Source organism: Littorina saxatilis, linkage group LG6 (genome assembly GCF_037325665.1).
Source record: "Littorina saxatilis isolate snail1 linkage group LG6, US_GU_Lsax_2.0, whole genome shotgun sequence".
In the NCBI taxonomy this organism is placed as follows: Eukaryota; Metazoa; Mollusca; class Gastropoda; order Littorinimorpha; family Littorinidae; genus Littorina; species Littorina saxatilis.
This window is the reverse complement of record NC_090250.1, coordinates 1,487,825-1,506,852: the sequence shown is the minus strand read 5'-3', so window position 1 is coordinate 1,506,852 and position 19,028 is coordinate 1,487,825. Positions and strand designations below refer to the sequence as shown.

The following is a 19,028-nucleotide window of genomic DNA, read 5'->3' as shown; positions in this document are numbered from 1 at the left end:
ATGTAATAAAAACGCCAATCAAAAGGTGGAGGTCACTTGTTTGATACAAGTGTAATAATAAAAATTAATAATCAAGGCTTGGTTTATAATTTTGCTTAATAGTGCGTACTGTTATTTGTTACGGTTTGAAGGCTGGGACTTTTTGAGGGTGGAATTAAAGCAATTTTTCGCCTTATGGGCCCCTTATGCCTCGAAGGACTTCAATTATTGTATTATCTGCTGCCAGCGTACAGTAGAAAGAGGGCTGCATACACAAGACACTTGTTCTTAATACTACTGGCTGTTATTCTAGTTCAAACACCGGTTTTAACATGTGGTATTCTGATGCAATCACGCTGTGAGCATCACGGGTTGGGAGACACTCTCTTACCTGCTACCGGAGCTTCAATGTTAGCTTTGGTGATTATTACGATGTCACTGGCAAAGAGAACGGCTTTGTACCGATTTCATTAGATGCCCACGTGTTTTTGACCTCGTGGTTGGTAGGCGTGTCGCATTGTTTTTATTTCTGGCGGTGTCGTCATTTTCTGACGTCATTTGTTCTGGGCCGCGTCACCACACTTCCGCTGCCTGAAAAATGTGACGTTTGTTCTATTTACGTCATTCGAATGTTCGACGTGTTCTTCTTCTTCTTCTTCTTCTTCTGCGTTCCCTGTTCGATGTGTTCGAATTCCCAGCCTGCCAGGAAAAAATGGCGACACAACTCAGTGGCTTCCCTTTGTGTATGAAGAGTAATATCCCTGTCTCCATTTGACCTGCCTTAAGCGAGTTTTATTCGTTTTCTTTGATACACGTTTCATTAATAACAACATTAAGAACGTTAACAAGCGGACTGCTTATGGACACGTTCTATAAATGATAACCAATACACATTCCGATAACAAAACATAGCGAACATGGCTAGCGTTACTTTGGCATGTGAGTTTGTACAGTAGAACCCTCCTTTTTAAGACCGCCCATTTTAAGACTTCTTCCTGCTTTTTCAGAGTTTCTATTCATAGCCAATGTAAAGGTACCTCCATTTTAATACTCCCTCCCGTTAAAACCTGATTTTCTGAGATTTTGGGGAGTCTTAAAATGGGCACAGTGGAGCTTCCTTTCTTCTTCTTCTTCTGCGTTCGTGGGCTGAAACTCCCACGTACACTCGTGTTTTTTGCACGAGTGGAATTTTACGTGTATGACCGTTTTTTACCCCGCCATTTAGGCAGCCATACGCCGTTTTCGGAGGAAGCATGCTGGGTATTTTCGTGTTTCTATAACCCACCGAACTCTGACATGGATTACAGGATCTTTTTCGTGCGCACTTGGTCTTGTGCTTGCGTGTACACACGGGGGTGTTCGGACACCGAGGAGAGTCTGCACACAAAGTTGACTCTGAGAAATAAATATCTCGCCGAACGTGGGGATGAACTCACGCTGACAGCGGCCAACTGGATACAAATCCAGCGCGCTACCAACTGAGCTACATCCCCGCCCCGAGCTTCCTTTCAAGACCTAAAATCTGAGAAAAGAGGGTCTTTTTTTTTTTTTTTTTTTTTTTTTCTTTTCCTTACACCTGTTCCTTGTTCCGGTGTGCTCTCACGCCGCCCCGTCCCTGCACTCACTGCTCCATCCCCATCTGAATTTCTGAAAAGAGGGTCTTAACAAGGAGGGTAACTTGAAATGGGGGTAACTTAAAAAAGTCGCAGGACTCTGAGACGTTCGCAAGAACCCAGTCCTCTACGGAAGAAGCAGAAGAAGAAATTGACAGAGGTTATGAACAGAAAGTGTGAGAAAAGAGGGTCTTAAATTGGGGGGGTCTTAACAGGGGGTCCCGCAGTGGGGCACTGCGGTTATGAAATTAAAGGCCCCTCCTGTTTTTGGAACCGCAGGAGCTTTCTAGTTTGCTGTTAGGTAGATTTTTGGTTCCTCTTTCCTGTCATGCTCTCTTTTTCTTCATGAATTCTTTTCTTTTTTCTGCCTTCTTGCTCATTCACCTGTATTTTTTCCAAAAATCTCTTCTCTTGCCGCTTGTCTCGCGATTCATGTATAGTTTAATCTGTTAGTGTTCTGATGTAAGTCCAGCAGTAGATAGGTTAAGCCTATTTTAACATACTGGAAACTGGTAATCTTCCAGTAGGTATTAATTTAGTTTTACTAAAGCCTGCTGGGACACAAGTAATGGGTTAGTGCATTTGTAAACAGGAATCGCTTGACAAGTGGCCCCCTTCATCCCCCCCTTCCTCGTCCTGATATGGCTCTGCGTAGTCGGCTGGACGTTAAGCAACAAATAAACAAACAAACAAACTTAACAGGGGGGTTCCACTGTACCACTGTGTCGTGATTTTGGAATTTGTGCGTGCTTGCAGAGTACGACCCCGACCACCTGTCCCAAAGGAGCATGGACGAGGTTTACTACCTGTGGCGGCTGGCAGGTGGAGAACTGGAATCAGTGCTGAAGAAAGCTGGCATGGTGAAGACCAGACCCCCCATTAACCTCCTGCCATGGTAAAAACCTTAATGTCTCGACATGTATTTCTCTCTCTCTCAACTGTATACAGAGATAAGAACAGACTCGCTTTCACCTAGATCCTGCCTAAAAACAATGTTCAGACCTCATGTTCACACTCGGCGTAATGATTCCGAAAGGACTACTTTTTAGCGGTCAAGTTCAGTCGTCCGCATACTCGAAAGTGAAAAAAAGATGAAACGTTTTGCTACAGTATCGGAGGATGAACTGTCGAAGAAGAAAAAGAATCTCGTGCCAACCACTACGCAGAAGACCATCCGAGTTGTCCAGAAGAAGTTCTGAAACACGTCACGTTCCAAATCAAAATACGACATTCTATTCTCTTACATCACTATTCTTGGTTCACGGTACCATTCGGCGGCTTTGCTACGAGTATGCCATAGTCTTGGTTGGCCGAGACCTTGAGGTGGAATGCGAGTGATTAGGTTTGTTGATTTTGCTCGGAGAAGTGGTCCGTGTTCAAGCAAGTTTCTTTCTTCTTTGAAAACAATAACCCTGAGACCAGTGAATGTCGAGATATATATGTTAATTGGGTCTGTGATCCAAACATGCCTTTTTGATCAATCTCGATGGCAGTTTATTCCACGAGCCCGTAGATGGCAGTTTATTCCACTCGCCCTACGGGCTCGTGGAATAAACTTCCATCTCGATTGACCAAAAGCATCCTCCGAAAACGGCGTATGGCTGCCTAAATGGCGGGGTAAAAAACGGTCATACACGTAAAATTCCACTCGTGCAAAAAACACGAGTGTACGTGGGAGTTTCAGCCCACGAACGCAGAAGAAGAAGAAGAATTGACCAAAAGCCATGTTTGGATCAGTGATCCAATTAACGTATATTCTTAGTACAGTGGAACCTATCTTTTCAGACCTGCACAAAATGTTGGAAAAATAATCAGAAAATGAGAAAAGTTATTCTGCGTCATTCCTTTTGTCATTGCTTTGATCTGATGCATTATTCTTTGTTGAGATATGCACATACTTTGTTGAGATATGCACATACTTTGTTGAGATATGCACGTACTTTGTTGAGATATGCACGTACTTTGTTGAGATATGCACGTACTTTGTTGAGATATGCACGTACTTTGTTGAGATATGCACGTACTTTGTTGAGATATGCACGTACTTTGTTGAGATATGCATTGTTGAGATATGCACGTACTTTGTTGAGATATGCACATTGTTGAGATATGCACGTACTTTGCTGAGATATGCACGTACTTTGTTGAGATATGCACGTACTTTGTTGAGATATGCATGTATTCTGTTGAGATATGCACGTACTTTGTTGAGATATGCACGTACTTTGTTGAGATATGCACATACTTTGTTGAGATAAGCACATACTTTGTTGAGATATGCACATAAGAGCTTATTGTTCAGTGTGACTCTCTCGGCTTGTTAATGTTTTGCCTCACTTTCAAGGAATAGAACTCTTCCACAGCATGTGAAAACCCATACAGAGTTATTTCTAGAAGATGTCTATTCTCACAATGGCATGAATATTCCTTTCACAATGACATTCATCTTTTTGGCAATATCTAAATATTCCTTTCATAACGACATAATATTTGTTGGCAAGATTTTCCGTTCACAATGGTATTAATCTTTTTGGCATGAATGTTCCTACAGCTGTGGCATACCGGGCGGTGATGTCTTTGGCCAGGAGCGAGACCAAGCCGAGTTGTTGGATCGGACCATCATCGTATTGTCACAGGAACAGCTGCGCAGTGTATGTGTGGCTTCTGGCATTTCTGACTGTAGAGAGTGTTTTTGTTGTCTTCTTGCAAAAAGTGTCATTTCTTGTGAGCGTTGTTCTGCAGTAGTGCTATCATATTTGGGAGATAAGCTAAAATTTTAAGGTACAACGGAACCCCCCCTTTTAAGACCTGAAAAAAAGATTTCAGAAAATCAGGTTTTCAAAACGAATGAGTTCCCGCAGTGGGGCACTGCGGTTATGAAATTAAAGGCCCCTCCTGTTTTTGGAACCGCAGGAGCTTTCTAGTTTGCTGTTAGGTAGATTTTTGGTTCCTCTTTCCTGTCATGCTCTCTTTTTCTTCATGAATTCTTTTCTTTTTTCTGCCTTCTTGCTCATTCACCTGTATTTTTTCCAAAAAATCTCTTCTCTTGCCGCTTGTCTCGCGATTCATGTATAGTTTAATCTGTTAGTGTTCTGATGTAAGCCCAGCAGTAGATAGGTTAAGCCTATTTTAACATACTGGAAACTGGTAATCTTCCAGTAGGTATTAATTTAGTTTTACTAAAGCCTGCTGGGACACAAGTAATGGGTTAGTGCATTTGTAAACAGGAATCGCTTGACAAGTGGCCCCCTTCATCCCCCCCTTCCTCGTCCTGATATGGCTCTACGTAGTCGGCTGGACGTTAAGCAACAAATAAACAAACAAACAAACAAACGAATGAGTTCTAAAATTGGGGTACATTTACAGAGGTTAATTATGAACACAAATTCTGAGAGAACAGGGTTTTAAAAGTGCGTTGTTGCATAGAAATATTTGGCTAATATCAACTTTTGGTTTGAAGAGTTTGTGCCTGATAGAAAATGTGTTTTACATTTTGATGTTGACTTCATATTGGTGTAGTAATAAGAGCAAGGGGGTGGGGGGGGGGGGGGGGGAGGAGGGGAATGTGGACATTTGTACACTGCATTTTCTTGTAGAAAGTTTGTAATTATAAATGTGTATTAAATTACATATTCCTACTCCGAATCACATGTAGCATTAACGCCCCGGAGATGCTAGGTTCTGTACAGGCTAACCGTCTAAGGGAAGCAACCCCAACCACAAAAGTGTAAACGTAGCCATGGTAATGCCCATACACCCGGGGAGTTACCTCCCCTCGTGCATGCCACGTCACTACTGCTACTGAACACGTGGTTCATATCATTCGACCTTACAGCTTTCGAGGGAGCAGGTTGTTGTATTTTTGGGCTCCCCTGTGGCTGCGCTGTTTGGTGTTGTTTTGACACCCACCGGCCACGTTACCGTCTATCTTGCCTCCTGCTTCGTAGTTGGTGAGCTCTTTCCATTTTGGTCATTATTTTGACAGGAAATTTGTTGTAGTTGCTGATTTTCGTCCGTGTTTGGACCTGTGATATTTCAGTGACTACTGTTGGCCGCCATTTTTGTTGTCAGCATGAGTTGACAGTTTTTTGTGGCTAGGCCGGTGTATTTTGGAGGTAAACGTAATTTTACCTTCTTACTTGCTTGCTGCTTTGTTTAGTTGGTAAGCTTGTTCCTTCTTGTCTTTAGTTTGACAGGAATTTATCTATAGTTGCTGACTTTTTGTCCGTTTGGACTCCTAAATGCGTTTCAGTAACTTATCTTGTGGCCGCCACTTTCGGTTGCTCAGCTTTCCTGACAGCTTATTTATGTGGCTAGGCCTATGTTATGGTGAGGTTCTCCTTACTTTACCTGCGTTTTTGCCTTCTGCTTTGTTAGTTGGTAAGCCATTTCATATTTCGTCATTACTTTGACAGGAATTTTTGTTATTGCTTAATTTTCGTCCGTTTTGGACTTCTAAATTTTGTCCAGTAACTTATCGCTTGGCCGCCATTTTGTGTATCAGCGTCGCTGACAGTGGTTTACTTGGCTAGGCTTTAGCAGGTATCTACCAGTCCGTAGGACTTGTCGTGGTTTCGGATTTAACATGTTTGTTATGTTTTGTTCGTTACTCTTTCTGCCTCGAACAAACACTTTGTGGGGCAGTCATATACTGTTGTACGTCCTGTTTCTTCTCCTCGCCTTCTCTGCCGTTAGCAGATCAGGTGTTGCAGGTGTCTGCGTTATCTTTGTGAAGAAATTTTCGCGTTCCAAGCCTGCGTCTTCCGTTGGTCCCGCTGTCTGTGGGCGACGTCACCTTGTTGGCTTCTTTGACGCTTCCGGCCGAGACGTTGTCTAGGGCGGATGTTTTGCTTCTTCGTCTTCTACCGTTGTGGTTGGCGATTCAAGTAAGTCGAGCTGGTCCACAGGCCCTCGTGAGGCCGTCGGACAGTCCCTGCTGGGACACAGCTCTTTTCGGCGGGTTCACGACCCGCAAACCCCTGTTCAGTCGCACCCTGGCTTCACTGAAGTCCATTGTGTGGCTGAGCAATGGCGGCAGTTGGTTCCGGCTACTTCTCCGACGTACGCACCCGCTGGGGTCGTTTCCGGAGTTGTCTAGCCGTTTCCGACTGCTGCGCTTCCGGCACTCGCCGGAAGCATAGGTCCCCCGATGTACGCACCCGCTGTGGTCGTTTCCGGGGTTGACCAGGTCCCCCGATGTGCGCACCCGCTGTGGTCGTTTCCGGGGTTGACCGGACGTTGCCCCCCGGGCATTCGTCCTCTGTTCAGTCGCACCCTGGTTTCCTCGAAGACCATTGTGTGGCGGAGCAGTGGCGGTAGCCGTTTCCGGCGCTGCGCTTCCGGCACTCGCTGGAAGCATAGGTCCTCTGACGTACGCACCCGCTGTGGTCGTTTCCGGGGTTGACCGGACGTTGCCCCCCGGGCATTCGTCCTCTGTTCAGTCACACCCTGGCTTCCTCGAAGACCATTGTGTGGCGGAGCAATGGCGGTAGCCGTTTCTGGCGCTGCGCTTCCGGCACTCGCTGGAAGCATAGGTCCTCTGACGTACGCACCCGCTGTGGTCGTTTCCGGGGTTGACCGGACGTTGCCTTTAGGGCATTCGGGCTTCCGTCCTCCGTCCTCGCATTCGGCGCTTCCGCTTTTCGCGGTCTCGTCTGGTGCTTTCCGGCTCCGCCCGGATTTACTGCTCCTTTCGCTTCCACTTCCTCCCGGATGTCGGTAGCTGAGGAGCAACGCCAGCCCTTCGGGCAGGTGTTGTCTCAGCTCTGGCCGATGTAGTCAGCGTTTCAACCTTCGGTTGTCGCGTCGACTGCCGTTCCGGTTCCTGCGGCTGCAGACTTGCCGTCTTCTCTCTCTTAGCCTGGTCGAGGCATGAGTTAGGACGACGTCGGGGGGGGGACGGATTTCCGGTTTTCCGGTTATGCCGTTTCACCGGCCTTCCACCAGTACGTGGACTTCGGTTTTTTCGCCGGTTGTGTCGGACATTCAGTCTGTCGTCAGCGATTCCACACGTGCTGGTTATTGGGAAAAAGGCTTAACGCTGTCCTCTAAGCTGCGGCAGAGGTCACGTCGAAGGTTTTCCCGGGCGGGGCTTCGGCCTCCTACACTTCCTGTCTGGAAGCATAGGTTCTCCATCACAAGCGCACGTAGTGGCTTGTCTGGGGTTGATCGAGGACTGGCCTACGGGCGTTCGGGTTCCGGCCCCAGTCCTCTTCTGTTCTGTCTCACTCTTGTTCCGTCGTGGGCATTTGTGTTTCACAAGTGCGGCAGCCGTTGTCGGCGTGGTGTTTCCGGTTTTACTGGAAGCATAAGTCCTCCATTTCAAGTACACGTTGCGGTTTTGACTGGAGTTGACAGAGGACTGGCCTACGGGCGTTTGGGCTTCCGGCCTCAGTCTACTCTATGCAACTTTCGCTTCCGTTTTTTGCGGTTTTGTCTGCTGCATTTCCGGCTCTGTTCGGATACACTTCTCCTCTTCCTGACACTCCTTCGGAGGTCGGTGGGTGAGGAACAGCGGCTGGCCTACGGGCATTTAGGCTTTTAGCCTCAGCCGGGGCAGTCTTCACTTTACCTGTTGGGTGTTGCGTTTACTGCCTATTCAGTTCGGGTGGCCCTGGACGTTTCCCCTATTCACGACCGTCAGTAGGGGGATAAGTCAGGTCTTTTTCCGGTTGGATGGTTTTCCGGTTTCCGGTCATCTCATTCATCAGTTTACCACCAGCAACTGTGACTTCGGTTTGCGTTCGTAGCTGAGCTATTCTGGTTCTCAGTCTTTAGTCAGCAATCGAACACGTTCTGGATTTCCGTCGAAGCTCAAGCTTCGGCTCAGGATTTCCCTTGGGTGCATCGACATTGGTGGCTTCCTTGTTGGTTGACTTTGTTGTCGATGTCGGACTTCCGTGCCGTGAAGATAGGATGTTTTTCTACTTCCGGTTCCTTAGTCACCTTTTGTAGGTACCACGGTTTGCAGGTTTTGGCTAGGCCATCTCCTCCCGAAGGTGGTATCTCTAGTGTTTTGGTTCTGCCGCTGTTTCTACTATGGTTCAGTTCCGGAACATGCTCAGCCTTGGCTGGCTTCGGCTACACGGGCTTCACCTTTTGTTCCTTCTTGCTTATTCAGCCTTTGGAACTTGCCTCCTTTCTCTACTCTGTTGGCCAGCCCTTGCTAGGGTGAGCATGGAGCAGATGAGGCTGCCCTTCCTTCTCTACGCTCGTACGGCGGGTGTCGGAGGGACTCGTTTCTTTCGCATTCTCAGTTCCCTGAACAGTCAAAGAGAGTCGCTTAAACTTTGCCTGCAGTAGAGATTCAGTCGAGTAGAGATCACCAGGTCTCTGACTGCTTTACAAGGGTTGAAGGAAGGTAGGGCTAGCATACTCAGAAACATGCTTAGCAGAAGCATGCTCATTCCTCTGGTTAAGCTAAGCTGGCAGCCAATAGGCAGCCTTGGCCGGGCAACAGCCATTCCACGTTGCGGCGATGGTGGTTGTTGCCTTCCCGTTTCTTGTGGCTTGTGGGGTTCTCTGGCTTCAGGTTACCCCTGTTTGGCCACAAACGTTCGGACTTTGGTCCTTGTTGTCTTTCATCGAGTCGGACTCTGTCTTTCTCTAGTGATCAGACGCGTTCTGGTGTTTCGTCCAAACTTAAGGTACACTTGAGTTGGCCTCGGAAGTAACATTCAGGTTTTCCTGAGGGGGCATTGTCTTGGACAATGGATGTTTGAGGAGTAGTTCTTTGTGGCTTTCCTCCTCTCTCTCAGGTTTTGGCTACTCTTCTCCTTCGGGCAGAGGTTTAGCTAAGGTTCGGTTCCTGTGACTTCAGTCTTGGGCCGTTCCTCTCTTCTTCCTCATCTTAGTATGAGGCGAGTCAGGATGACGTCTGTTGGGTTGGGTTTCCTTACAGTCGCCCGGCTACAAAAGGCAACTTTGTCTAGGGCGGTTGTCCGTTTTTCTCCGCGTTGGACTCTGTCTTCAGACAGGGACAGACGCGCTCTGGGTTTCTGGCCAAACTCAGGTAGGCTCTTGATTTGGCTAGGAAGTTAACTGCCTGTTTTTTCCCTGAGAACTCTGGTTTCGGGAGTCTTATGGCTGGCTGGCTTCACGGTTTACGTTTACCAGTCTTGGTTTTCTGTTTTCGGTTTTTGATTCACTCTCGATTACCTTCAAGCAGACTGTTTTGGGAACATTCTGGCTTTTAGCCATTTTGTTTATGGTTGCCAGTCACATCGGTTTTTGACCACCGTGGGTCCTCACTTCCGGTAGCTTATGCACAGTCGTAAGTGGCTGCTGTCGGGTGCTACCTCTCTCCCTGCGTTCGCAGGGACTGGTAGGGGATAACTGGCGACCTTCTATTTGTGAGTTTTCTCTTCGAGGTGGACTCTGGTACTTAGTGCTTGGATGTCTCTCTCTCGCTCTTTCGTGGGGATTGGTCACTCTTATTTTAAGCTGACTTCTTTCTCACAAGCCTTTTGGGCTTTACTACATCCCAAGGTTTGCAGACTTTGGCATGGTTGTCTTAAGGTCACCGCGGGGGTTCGTCCTTCTCAGTTGAGGGGACAACCTTACGCACGGATCTTCTCAGGACATTAGCATTTCCTTCCAATAAAAGGGGGGGAGAAGCTTGTCTTTCCCTTGGCTCGCCAGGGTTATTAATCCAAGGCTTGGGTCTATTCCTGTGCTGTTTTTTACGGCTAGGAGATTGGAAGAAGTGCTGAGCACAGCTTTCTGGATCTCTGAGGTTGTCTCTTTCGCTTTTCGCCTGAGATTCTTCTCGGCTGTCAATCAGGACTTTCCTTGGTTCCCTCACTGCCTGTTGGCAGTGGGCCAGCCCTGGCAAGGGCTTTTGAGTGGGTTAGATTTTCTTTCCCACTGGGACCGCCCTGATTCTTTGGCAGCGGTCCAGGTTTTTGGCAAGGTTTTTTGAGTGAGTTAGATTTTTCTTTCCCACCGCCTTGTTGTTGTAATCTGCTACATGTGATTCGGAGTAGGAATATGTAATTTAATCGAAAATTTTATTGTAAATTTTCATTTAATAAATATACCTACCCGAATCACATAGTATATTCCCTCCCGCCAACCCCGCTTTTGATTTGGAGAATTTATTCTTTAGGTCGAATGATATGAACCACGTGTTCAGTAGCAGTAGTGACGTGGCATGCACGAGGGGAGGTAACTCCCCGGGTGTATGGGCATTACCATGGCTACGTTTACACTTTTGTGGTTGGGGTTGCTTCCCTTAGACGGTTAGCCTGTACAGAACCTAGCATCTCCGGGGCGTTAATGCTACATGTGATTCGGGTAGGTATATTTATTAAATGAAAATTTACAATAAAATTTTCGATTTTGTCTTGCAGAGGCTGCAAGACATTGAGGAAACTGCCTATTACCCACTTCTTGAAGATGAGTAAGTAAGACCTTTCGTTTCACATAATAACCTGAATAAATTCAAAGATTTAGTCTTATGCATCTTTTTCTTTTTCGCCAGACTCACTTCTTTGATTTTTACAAGAACAAAAAAGCATTATTTTATCTATTTGCATGAGGAGAGAGTTGAAGTTGAATTTTTGATCATGTAGACATTCTTCTTTGGGATACACCCCATTTGGATGCCGTTTCCAAGCTTTGTTTTGTGAAAGCAATGAATTTAATGCTGTTTAAAGCCAAATCATTTTGTAAAACTGCTTCAGTCTAGAAATGGAAAAGAACTTGTTAAGCTGATCATGACACAAACTTTAATTTTTTAGCTTAAAGCTTGTACATTTCAGTCTGTGTATCTGAATAGTATGCTTTGCATGATATATTACCTGTTCATAACGACCGTCCAAGGTACCAACCAAAAATGGTCATTTTAATCAGGTAAAGGCTCTGGCAAGGTGAATTAAATAAAAATAAAAACACAAAAAACACCTCACCAGGAATCCTTGTAGGTGGTCGGAGTGGTTGTTATCAACAGGTGGTCACAAGGGCAGGTTTGACTTTATAAGCTTGATTGTAAAAGGGGATTCACCTGGAGTGGGGATGTCTGTGTTTAGGAGTGTGGACACACCCCAGCTACCGTCCTCCCCCAGCGCCTGTGACCTGAGTCAAACCCAGAGTCTGCCGCTCATCATCAGAGAAAGAGACATAGAGTACCAGGTAAGCAGTGTAAATAGATGTTTTTTTGAAATAAAACTTATTATTTTCGGCGGTCTGGAGGAGTAGGAGCCCCTGAAACTGCAGACAGGTTTTTCACAACATCCGGAGCACTCTGTACGCCTCCGACAAGCTTTATCCTGCTATCAGGACGAAAATGACAAAAAACTTGTCTGCAGTTTCAGGGGCTCCTAGTCCTCCAGACTGCTGATAATCCTGACAGAGTTATTTTCGAAAATCGTCTATTCAACAAGAAAACAAGAAGGGCAAAGCGCTAACGACTCTGTTACAATGATGTTACCTGTGATTACAGGTTGATTGTTGTTTTTTCTTGTCCCTAACCTTCAACTTATTTAGCTATTCTGGACAACAGAATGAATAACGCTGACTGTGCATGTTTCATCGTCAGAGAAAGAGACATTGAGTACCAGGTATGCTGTGTCTATTTGACAACAAAAAGTCTGGATGAGCATTTATCAATTGCCTAAGGGAGAAATGTGTAAATTGTACCCGACTTGCTTTGAACCCTACTCTTGTACTGTTTGGCAATGACAATAAGACAAAAGTCGATGAAGGTTTTTCACACATATTATTAATTGTCACATTTTTTGTTTATAAGTGTAGACTTACTAAAGTCCAACCAACTCTCAACATGTACTTCAGAGAACTTGCATATGTACACAAAAAAGACAAACAAGTACATCAGATTACAATGAGTTATGACAAATACATTCATAAGTGGGCTGCGTACACAGAGCTGATACAAGAATAACTGCACACACTTTCCTGCTTTTATATTCCAAAAAACACTTTATTTTCTGCCATTGTATACATAAGGTGTTTTTGTTAATGTCATAATATTCTGAATTGCCTTTCCCATACTGTGAACCTGAATTGCCTTTCCCATACTGTCAACCTGAATTGCCTTTCCCATACTGTCAACCTGAATTGCCTTTCCCATACTGTCAACCTGAATTGCCTTTCCCATACTGTCAACCTGAATTGCCTTTCCCATACTGTCAACCTGAATTGCCTTTCCCATACTGTCAACCTGAATTGCCTTTCCCATACTGTCAACCTGAATTGCCTTTCCCATACTGTGAACCTGAATGCATGCATGGAACCTTATCTGAATAAAAAAAATTGCGAAGAAAAAAATTAAAATCTGGATGAGAAAACTTGTGCATTATATAACTTCTTTTCTTTCTTTTTAAAGTGGCACTGACTTAAAAACGGCTGTCTTTATGGGTGTGGGTTTGATCCTGCAAGTGATTTATTTCCCAGAGTCAACTTTGTGCAGACTCTCCTCGGTGTCCCAACACCCCCGTGTGCACACATGCGCACAATAAAGATCCCAAGCTCACAGTCAATGTTGGAAGGGGGCCCTGGACTTGTGATCGAGAGGTCGCTGGTTCCAATCCGGGCCGGGACGGACACGGGTCAACTTTATGTGCAGACCCAGAGACGGTATCCATCTCCCACCCCCGTGTCACCACAATGGCACGTTAAAGATCTTGGTCATTCTACCATAAGTGCAGATGGCTGATACCACCTAAACACGCATACATCCAAAAGCCGTGAGGGCGTAAAACTCGAATCGTATAAACCAACTCATGTCCAATATAGGCAATTAAGACCTGACGGACAATAAGCCCCTTAAAATTTACTTTTCAATGTTGGAAAACATAAATACACGGGGGACACAAGGGGACAAAAATTGTGTAGCGTGTCTCTGTCACTGCACACTATCCCCAGGGATAGCAGCCTGAATTTCCTAGAGGGAATTCCCCAAGGACAAGTAGATACAGTGGAACCCCCTTTTAAGACCTCCACAAATCTGAGAAAATCGGGTCTTAAAAAGGAGGGAGTCTTAAAATGGGGGTAATTTTACAGAGGTTATGAACAGAAAGTCTGAGAAAACAAGGTCTTAAAAAGGAGGGAGTCTTAAAATGGGGGTAATTTTACAGAGGTTATGAACAGAAAGTCTGAGAAAACAAGGTCTTAAAAAGGAGGGAGTCTTAAAATGGGGGTAATTTTACAGAGGTTATGAACAGAAAGTCTGAGAAAACAAGGTCTTAAAAAGGAGGGAGTCTTAAAATATAACAATGAATGAATGGAACCTTCAACAAATGAAGCAGAGCGCTATTCAGAGATCAAATAACTATCAATCAATCAATATGAGGCTTATATCGCGCATATTCCGTGGGTACAGTTCTAGGCGCTCTGCAATGATGCCGTGTGAGATGGAATTTTATATAAGGCCAGTAGATTGCAGCCATCTCGGCGCATATTTACCTTTCACGGCCTATTATTCCAAGCCACACGGGTATAGGTAGACAATTATTAACTGTGCCTAAGCAATTTTGCCAGGAAAGACCCTTTTGTCAATCGTGGGATCTTTAACGTGCACACCCAATGTAGTGTACACGGGGGGGAGTTCGGACACCGAAGAGAGTCTGCACACAAAGTTGACTCTGTGAAATAAATTTCCGCCGAACCTGGGATCGAACTCACGCTGACAGCGGCCAACTGAATACAAATCCAGCGCACTACCAACTGAGCTATATCCCCGCCCAGAGGGAAGTAAGCGATCTAAATGCATACGACATGTTATACAGAACCAATCTCCTGGCACCTGAGGATGAAAGTCGCTTGTTTATTTCAATGCTTGTTATTCTCTCATGTGCCTGGTTCTGTATAACTCTCGCTTACTTTATTTCACATGTCGTATGCATTTAGAATGAATGAATAGGAATAGTATCTTGGTGTTTTCTGTTTGTTAGTTTATTTATCTCAACGTCTTCAACTCACATTTCTTTGAATGATTTCAGTCTTATTGTACCTTTTAAACAATGGCTGGCATTCGACAAGAGTCTCTCACATTTTCTCCTCTAAGATGTACAAAAACAAGTCATGTGCGAAAGCCATTTTTTGACATACTTTTTCAATGTAATATTTTACTCATTAAGCGTTAGCTATTAGTTTAATCCCTCTTTAGGGCTAGGGCTGGTCGTAAAAAAGCAACCATTTTGTGCTTATACCATTACCCTCGTAACTAAAAAATTGTCATTGTCATTGTCCTTTCATTCTCAGTTCCATCGCATCATCTTGTACGAGCGGCTGCTGAAGGCATACCCCTTCAAACGGCCTCACATCTGGAAGGAAGCCAGAGTGGATGTTCCTCCCTTGGTTCGAGCACACATCTGGGCAGCTCTCTTGGAGGTGGAGGTAACAAACACAAAAATTGACAGTCGTTAACAGTTTCTCTACTCAGAAAAGTGATAGGAAGTAGATAACCATCTGCAATTTTATTTTGTTGAAGCTGATTCCCAGTAATTGAGTTGAAATGACTGTCAGTGTGTGGGGGTGTGTGTGTGTGTGGGGGGGGGGGGGTTGGCGGTGTGTGTGTGTGTTCATGTGTGTGTGTGCGAGTGTTCATGTGAGATGGTTTCTTTCTGTCTGTCTGTCTGTCTGTTTGTCTGTCTGTCTGTCTGTCTGTATGTGCATGCATCTTGGCAGAAAGGAATCACAACAATTTGCTAGATTGGTAATGTAACATTGTGTGAATGATTGTTTTGTATCTTGTCAGTGCTAATTGTTTGTTTTCTGGATGGACAGGGAGATATTGAAGGAACATATGCCAACATTGACAAGGAGACTCCCATCACTACAGACCGACAGGTGGGTTGTGACTAGTTGTGCTTTTCTTCTACTGTATCTGACAAAGCTGTGGGTGTGTGTGTGTGTGTGTGAGTGTGTGTGTGTGTGTGAGTGTGTGTGTGTGTGTGTGTGTGAGTGTGTGTGTGTCTGTGCGTGAGTGTGTGTGTGAGTGTGTGTGCGTGTGTGTGATTGTGTGTGTGTGAGTGTGTGTGTGTGTGTGTGTGTGTCTGGGTGTGTGTGTGTGTAGGCAAGTACCTGTCAGATATGAAAAATTAGGTCTGAAAATGGAAGGAGTCTTACACTGGAGGTGAACTTACAGACACCAGTATCAGAAAATCTGGGAAACTTCAAAAGAGAGAGAGGGGGGGGAGGGGGGGTGGGGGCTGGGGTGTCTTAAAAAGGGGGTTCCACTGTATATGTATTTCATATTATTTTTACACTGAACCAGATTGAAGTGGACATCCCGCGGTGCCACCAATACCACGAGCTGCTGTCGTCCCCCACAGCACACAACAAGTTCAAGCGAGTGTTGAAAGCCTGGGTGGTCAGTCACCCGCAGTACGTGTACTGGCAAGGCCTGGACTCTCTGTGTGCTCCCTTCCTAGCCCTCAACTTTAACCATGAAGGTACGCCAGCAGAAGTGGGTAGTTAGCGTTATGTGAATTCAGAGGAAAAATTGATGGATACTAAGATAAATTAAAAAAACCACAAGAATTGTCGGTTATTGGAACGTTTAGTTATTGACAAAACTTTCTTCTTCTTCTGCGTTCCCGTATGTTGGGTTTGATGCGTGCATGCCTGGTTTTCTCCTGTAGATGGGTGTCGGCACAGGAGGTCTGCCCGCTGTCCTCAGCCAACATGCTCCGTCTTCATGGCAGCTCAGGTTTTTTATCGAGGTTCTCTCCTCTAGATCCGCCGTGTTTTGCCTAGGGGCTTGCGCTGCCTAGTTGATAGGGTCACCTCGTAGAGGATGTGGTCATAGACCACGCACGGTCGGTCTTGGGATAGGGAAACGTTATGCTAGTCCGGAGGGATTACGCCACAAAGGCCACCTCGCGAAGACCCAGGGTCCTAGACTAGGGAGGTCCAAGGGGGAGCACCGGGAGGGCTACCCCTCTACCCGCACCTCCAACACAATCCCTTCCCCTGGTAGCTTCATCCCCAAGGAGGAGACAGAGCTACCTGCAACACCCCTTTGACAAAACAAAATGTTACATTTACAGAATGTCGACCCAGTGGTCATTTAAGCAGACAGAGAGACAAAGAAACTGAAACTTGCAAGATGCCGGCGAGGTAATGATCAATGACGAAATGAGTGCCGTAGAAATGAAAAGACGTCAGCGTCGAAAGCTTGTTCCATAGGTGAATAGAACACAGGCAGAGAGAGAAAGAGATAGTGTGTGTGAGAGAGTGTACATGCGCGCATGGCTGTATGTGATTTATGAAGAGAGAAGACTTGTTGCTGCTAGCTTTCCACCGCGAGGAAGCAACCTGAATTTCACAGCAAGGAAATGAAATGAAAGAACTTGTCTTTGTGATTGCAGCTCTGGCCTACGCCTGCTTGTCTCGTTTCATTCCCAAATATCTCAACAAGTTCTTCCTGAAGGACAACTCGCCCATCATACAAGGTAAACTCCCAGGATGTTTTGTGTCTATTTTTTGTTTTGGGGGGGGGGGGAGAGGTTGGGGGGGAGGTTGGGCAGTGTTTTTTTTAATCTATCTTTAATGAATGTTACATTGTAAAGCGCTTTGAGCTGTAGAGAAACGCTACATAAATGTTCTATTATTATATTTTTATTTATTTTTAAATAAAAAATGTTTTTTAATTGTTATTACTTGCGAACAAAAATGTTTCCGTTCATCAGAACTCTACAACCATCTAGCTGAATAGCCTGATGATTATGAGCCAGAGTATTGCATAGAACATGTAAATAGACGATATTTGGAAATAACTCTGGTCGGGTTTGTATGGGTTTGGAAAGAGTGACCTCCCTTGCTTTTATGGAGGCAAGCTATCCACTTGTGCTCCTGTCCTCGTGTTCCAGACACAGGATAGGGGAATGTCTTTTGAGAAAACGTTCCACTTTATCTCTGACTTACCTGTGACAGAGTACCTGGCCGTGTTCGCTCACCTGATTACATTCCATGAGCCTGAGCTCAGCAACCACCTGGAGGGCATCGGATTCATTCCTGATGTAAGCCCACTTTTTTGTGTTCTGACGTTTTACACATTAGATCCAAAAATGAGTTAGATGTTGAATGTCGGGTGCACTGGCCTAGTGGATAAGATGGCTGGCCTCCCAAGCAGAGACAGAGTTCGGTGGGTTATAGAAACACAAAAATACCAAAACTTATTCCCCCGAAAGCGGCGTGTGGCTACCTAAATGGCGGGGTAAAAACGGTCACACACGTAAAAACCCTTTCGTGCAAAAAACACAAGTGTATTTGGGAGTTTCAACCCATGAACGCAGAAGAAGAAGAAGATCTTGAATATGCAACAGGGAGGTGTAATTAGATTCCTTTCTTCGACCTTTCTGTGTGCGTGATGAAAATGTATGCAGATGTTCTCTGAACAAGTCTGTGTGTTAACTTAATGCCCCCTAAAGCACCCGTGAGCAAGAAAAAAAACTTTTTTCTGATGGTGAAAAGTCGAAAGGACCAAGTGGATATTTGGTGTCTGCCTTATATATTTTCAGTTCCATCCATCCCACAGTGCAGTATGGTGATACTTAATTTTCCTCTGGTTCTGAATGCTGCTCTTGGGCTACCATGTGTACATGCAACGTTGAATTTTTTGCAGGAAGGAATGGCATAATGTAATGACAATTAACTGCCAGGGCGATTGCACTTGATGAAAATATTGTAACACAGAGTCTTTTATTCTTTTCAGCTGTACGCCATTCCTTGGTTCCTGACTATGTATGCACGTAAGTAACCACCTCTGTGTGTGTGTGTGTGTGTGTGTGTGTGTGTATGCATAATGTTTATGTGTATTTGTGTCTGTGTGTGCATCTCCACACACCAAACAAGAAAGGTTAGTTATAAGAACGTTGAATACGTGTTTGTGAATGCTTTGTGTTGTCTAAATTTATGCGTTCGAATAACAAATCTGATTTATTTTTGTGATTTTGTATAATGTGCTGCTTTTTTAGTATGTGCTCACTGTGTGCTCTTGTTTGGTTTATTTGTATTTCAGACGTGTTTCCCATGCACAAGATCCTTCACCTGTGGGACACGTTGTTGCTAGGCAACTCCTCCTTCCCACTGTGCATTGGGGTAGCCATCTTGTACCAGCTGCGTGACCGACTCCTGTCGTTCGGCTTCAACGAGTGCATCCTCCTCTTCTCTGACCTGCCCGGTAAACACGCGTTTTGCTTTGTCTTGTGTACAGTGGAACCCCCATTTTAAGACACACGTACACACTCACCCCCCCCCCCCCACCCCCGATTTAAGACTTCCTCTTTGTAAGACTTGATTTTACAGATTTTCTGTTTATGGAAACAGAGCAGGTTAATGGTGGTGGTTATATGAAAAAGTGATAACATTTTCAAGTGAGAAAAGAAAAGAAGACTAAAATTTGTATTTGTACAGAAAATGCATGGGAAAGATATTTATGTTAGGAAGAGAAGAGAAAATTCACAAAATATA

General features: G+C 45.0%; 1 protein-coding gene across 2 annotated transcripts in view; it reads left to right on the top strand.

The window, feature by feature from the left end:
• LOC138968243 (TBC domain-containing protein kinase-like protein) overlaps positions 1-19,028 on the top strand; it is a 40,364-nt gene that overhangs the window by 12,727 nt on the left and 8,609 nt on the right. For both annotated transcript variants that reach the window (XM_070340802.1, XM_070340801.1), the window contains exons 12-22: positions 2,349-2,487; positions 4,144-4,243; positions 10,943-10,992; positions 11,621-11,723; positions 14,814-14,948; positions 15,339-15,401; positions 15,829-16,006; positions 16,925-17,008; positions 17,490-17,575; positions 18,271-18,307; positions 18,577-18,738. In XM_070340802.1, coding sequence (XP_070196903.1) covers positions 2,349-2,487; positions 4,144-4,243; positions 10,943-10,992; positions 11,621-11,723; positions 14,814-14,948; positions 15,339-15,401; positions 15,829-16,006; positions 16,925-17,008; positions 17,490-17,575; positions 18,271-18,307; positions 18,577-18,738 — 1,137 coding nt within the window. The remainder of the gene's footprint in view (positions 1-2,348; positions 2,488-4,143; positions 4,244-10,942; positions 10,993-11,620; positions 11,724-14,813; positions 14,949-15,338; positions 15,402-15,828; positions 16,007-16,924; positions 17,009-17,489; positions 17,576-18,270; positions 18,308-18,576; positions 18,739-19,028) is intronic.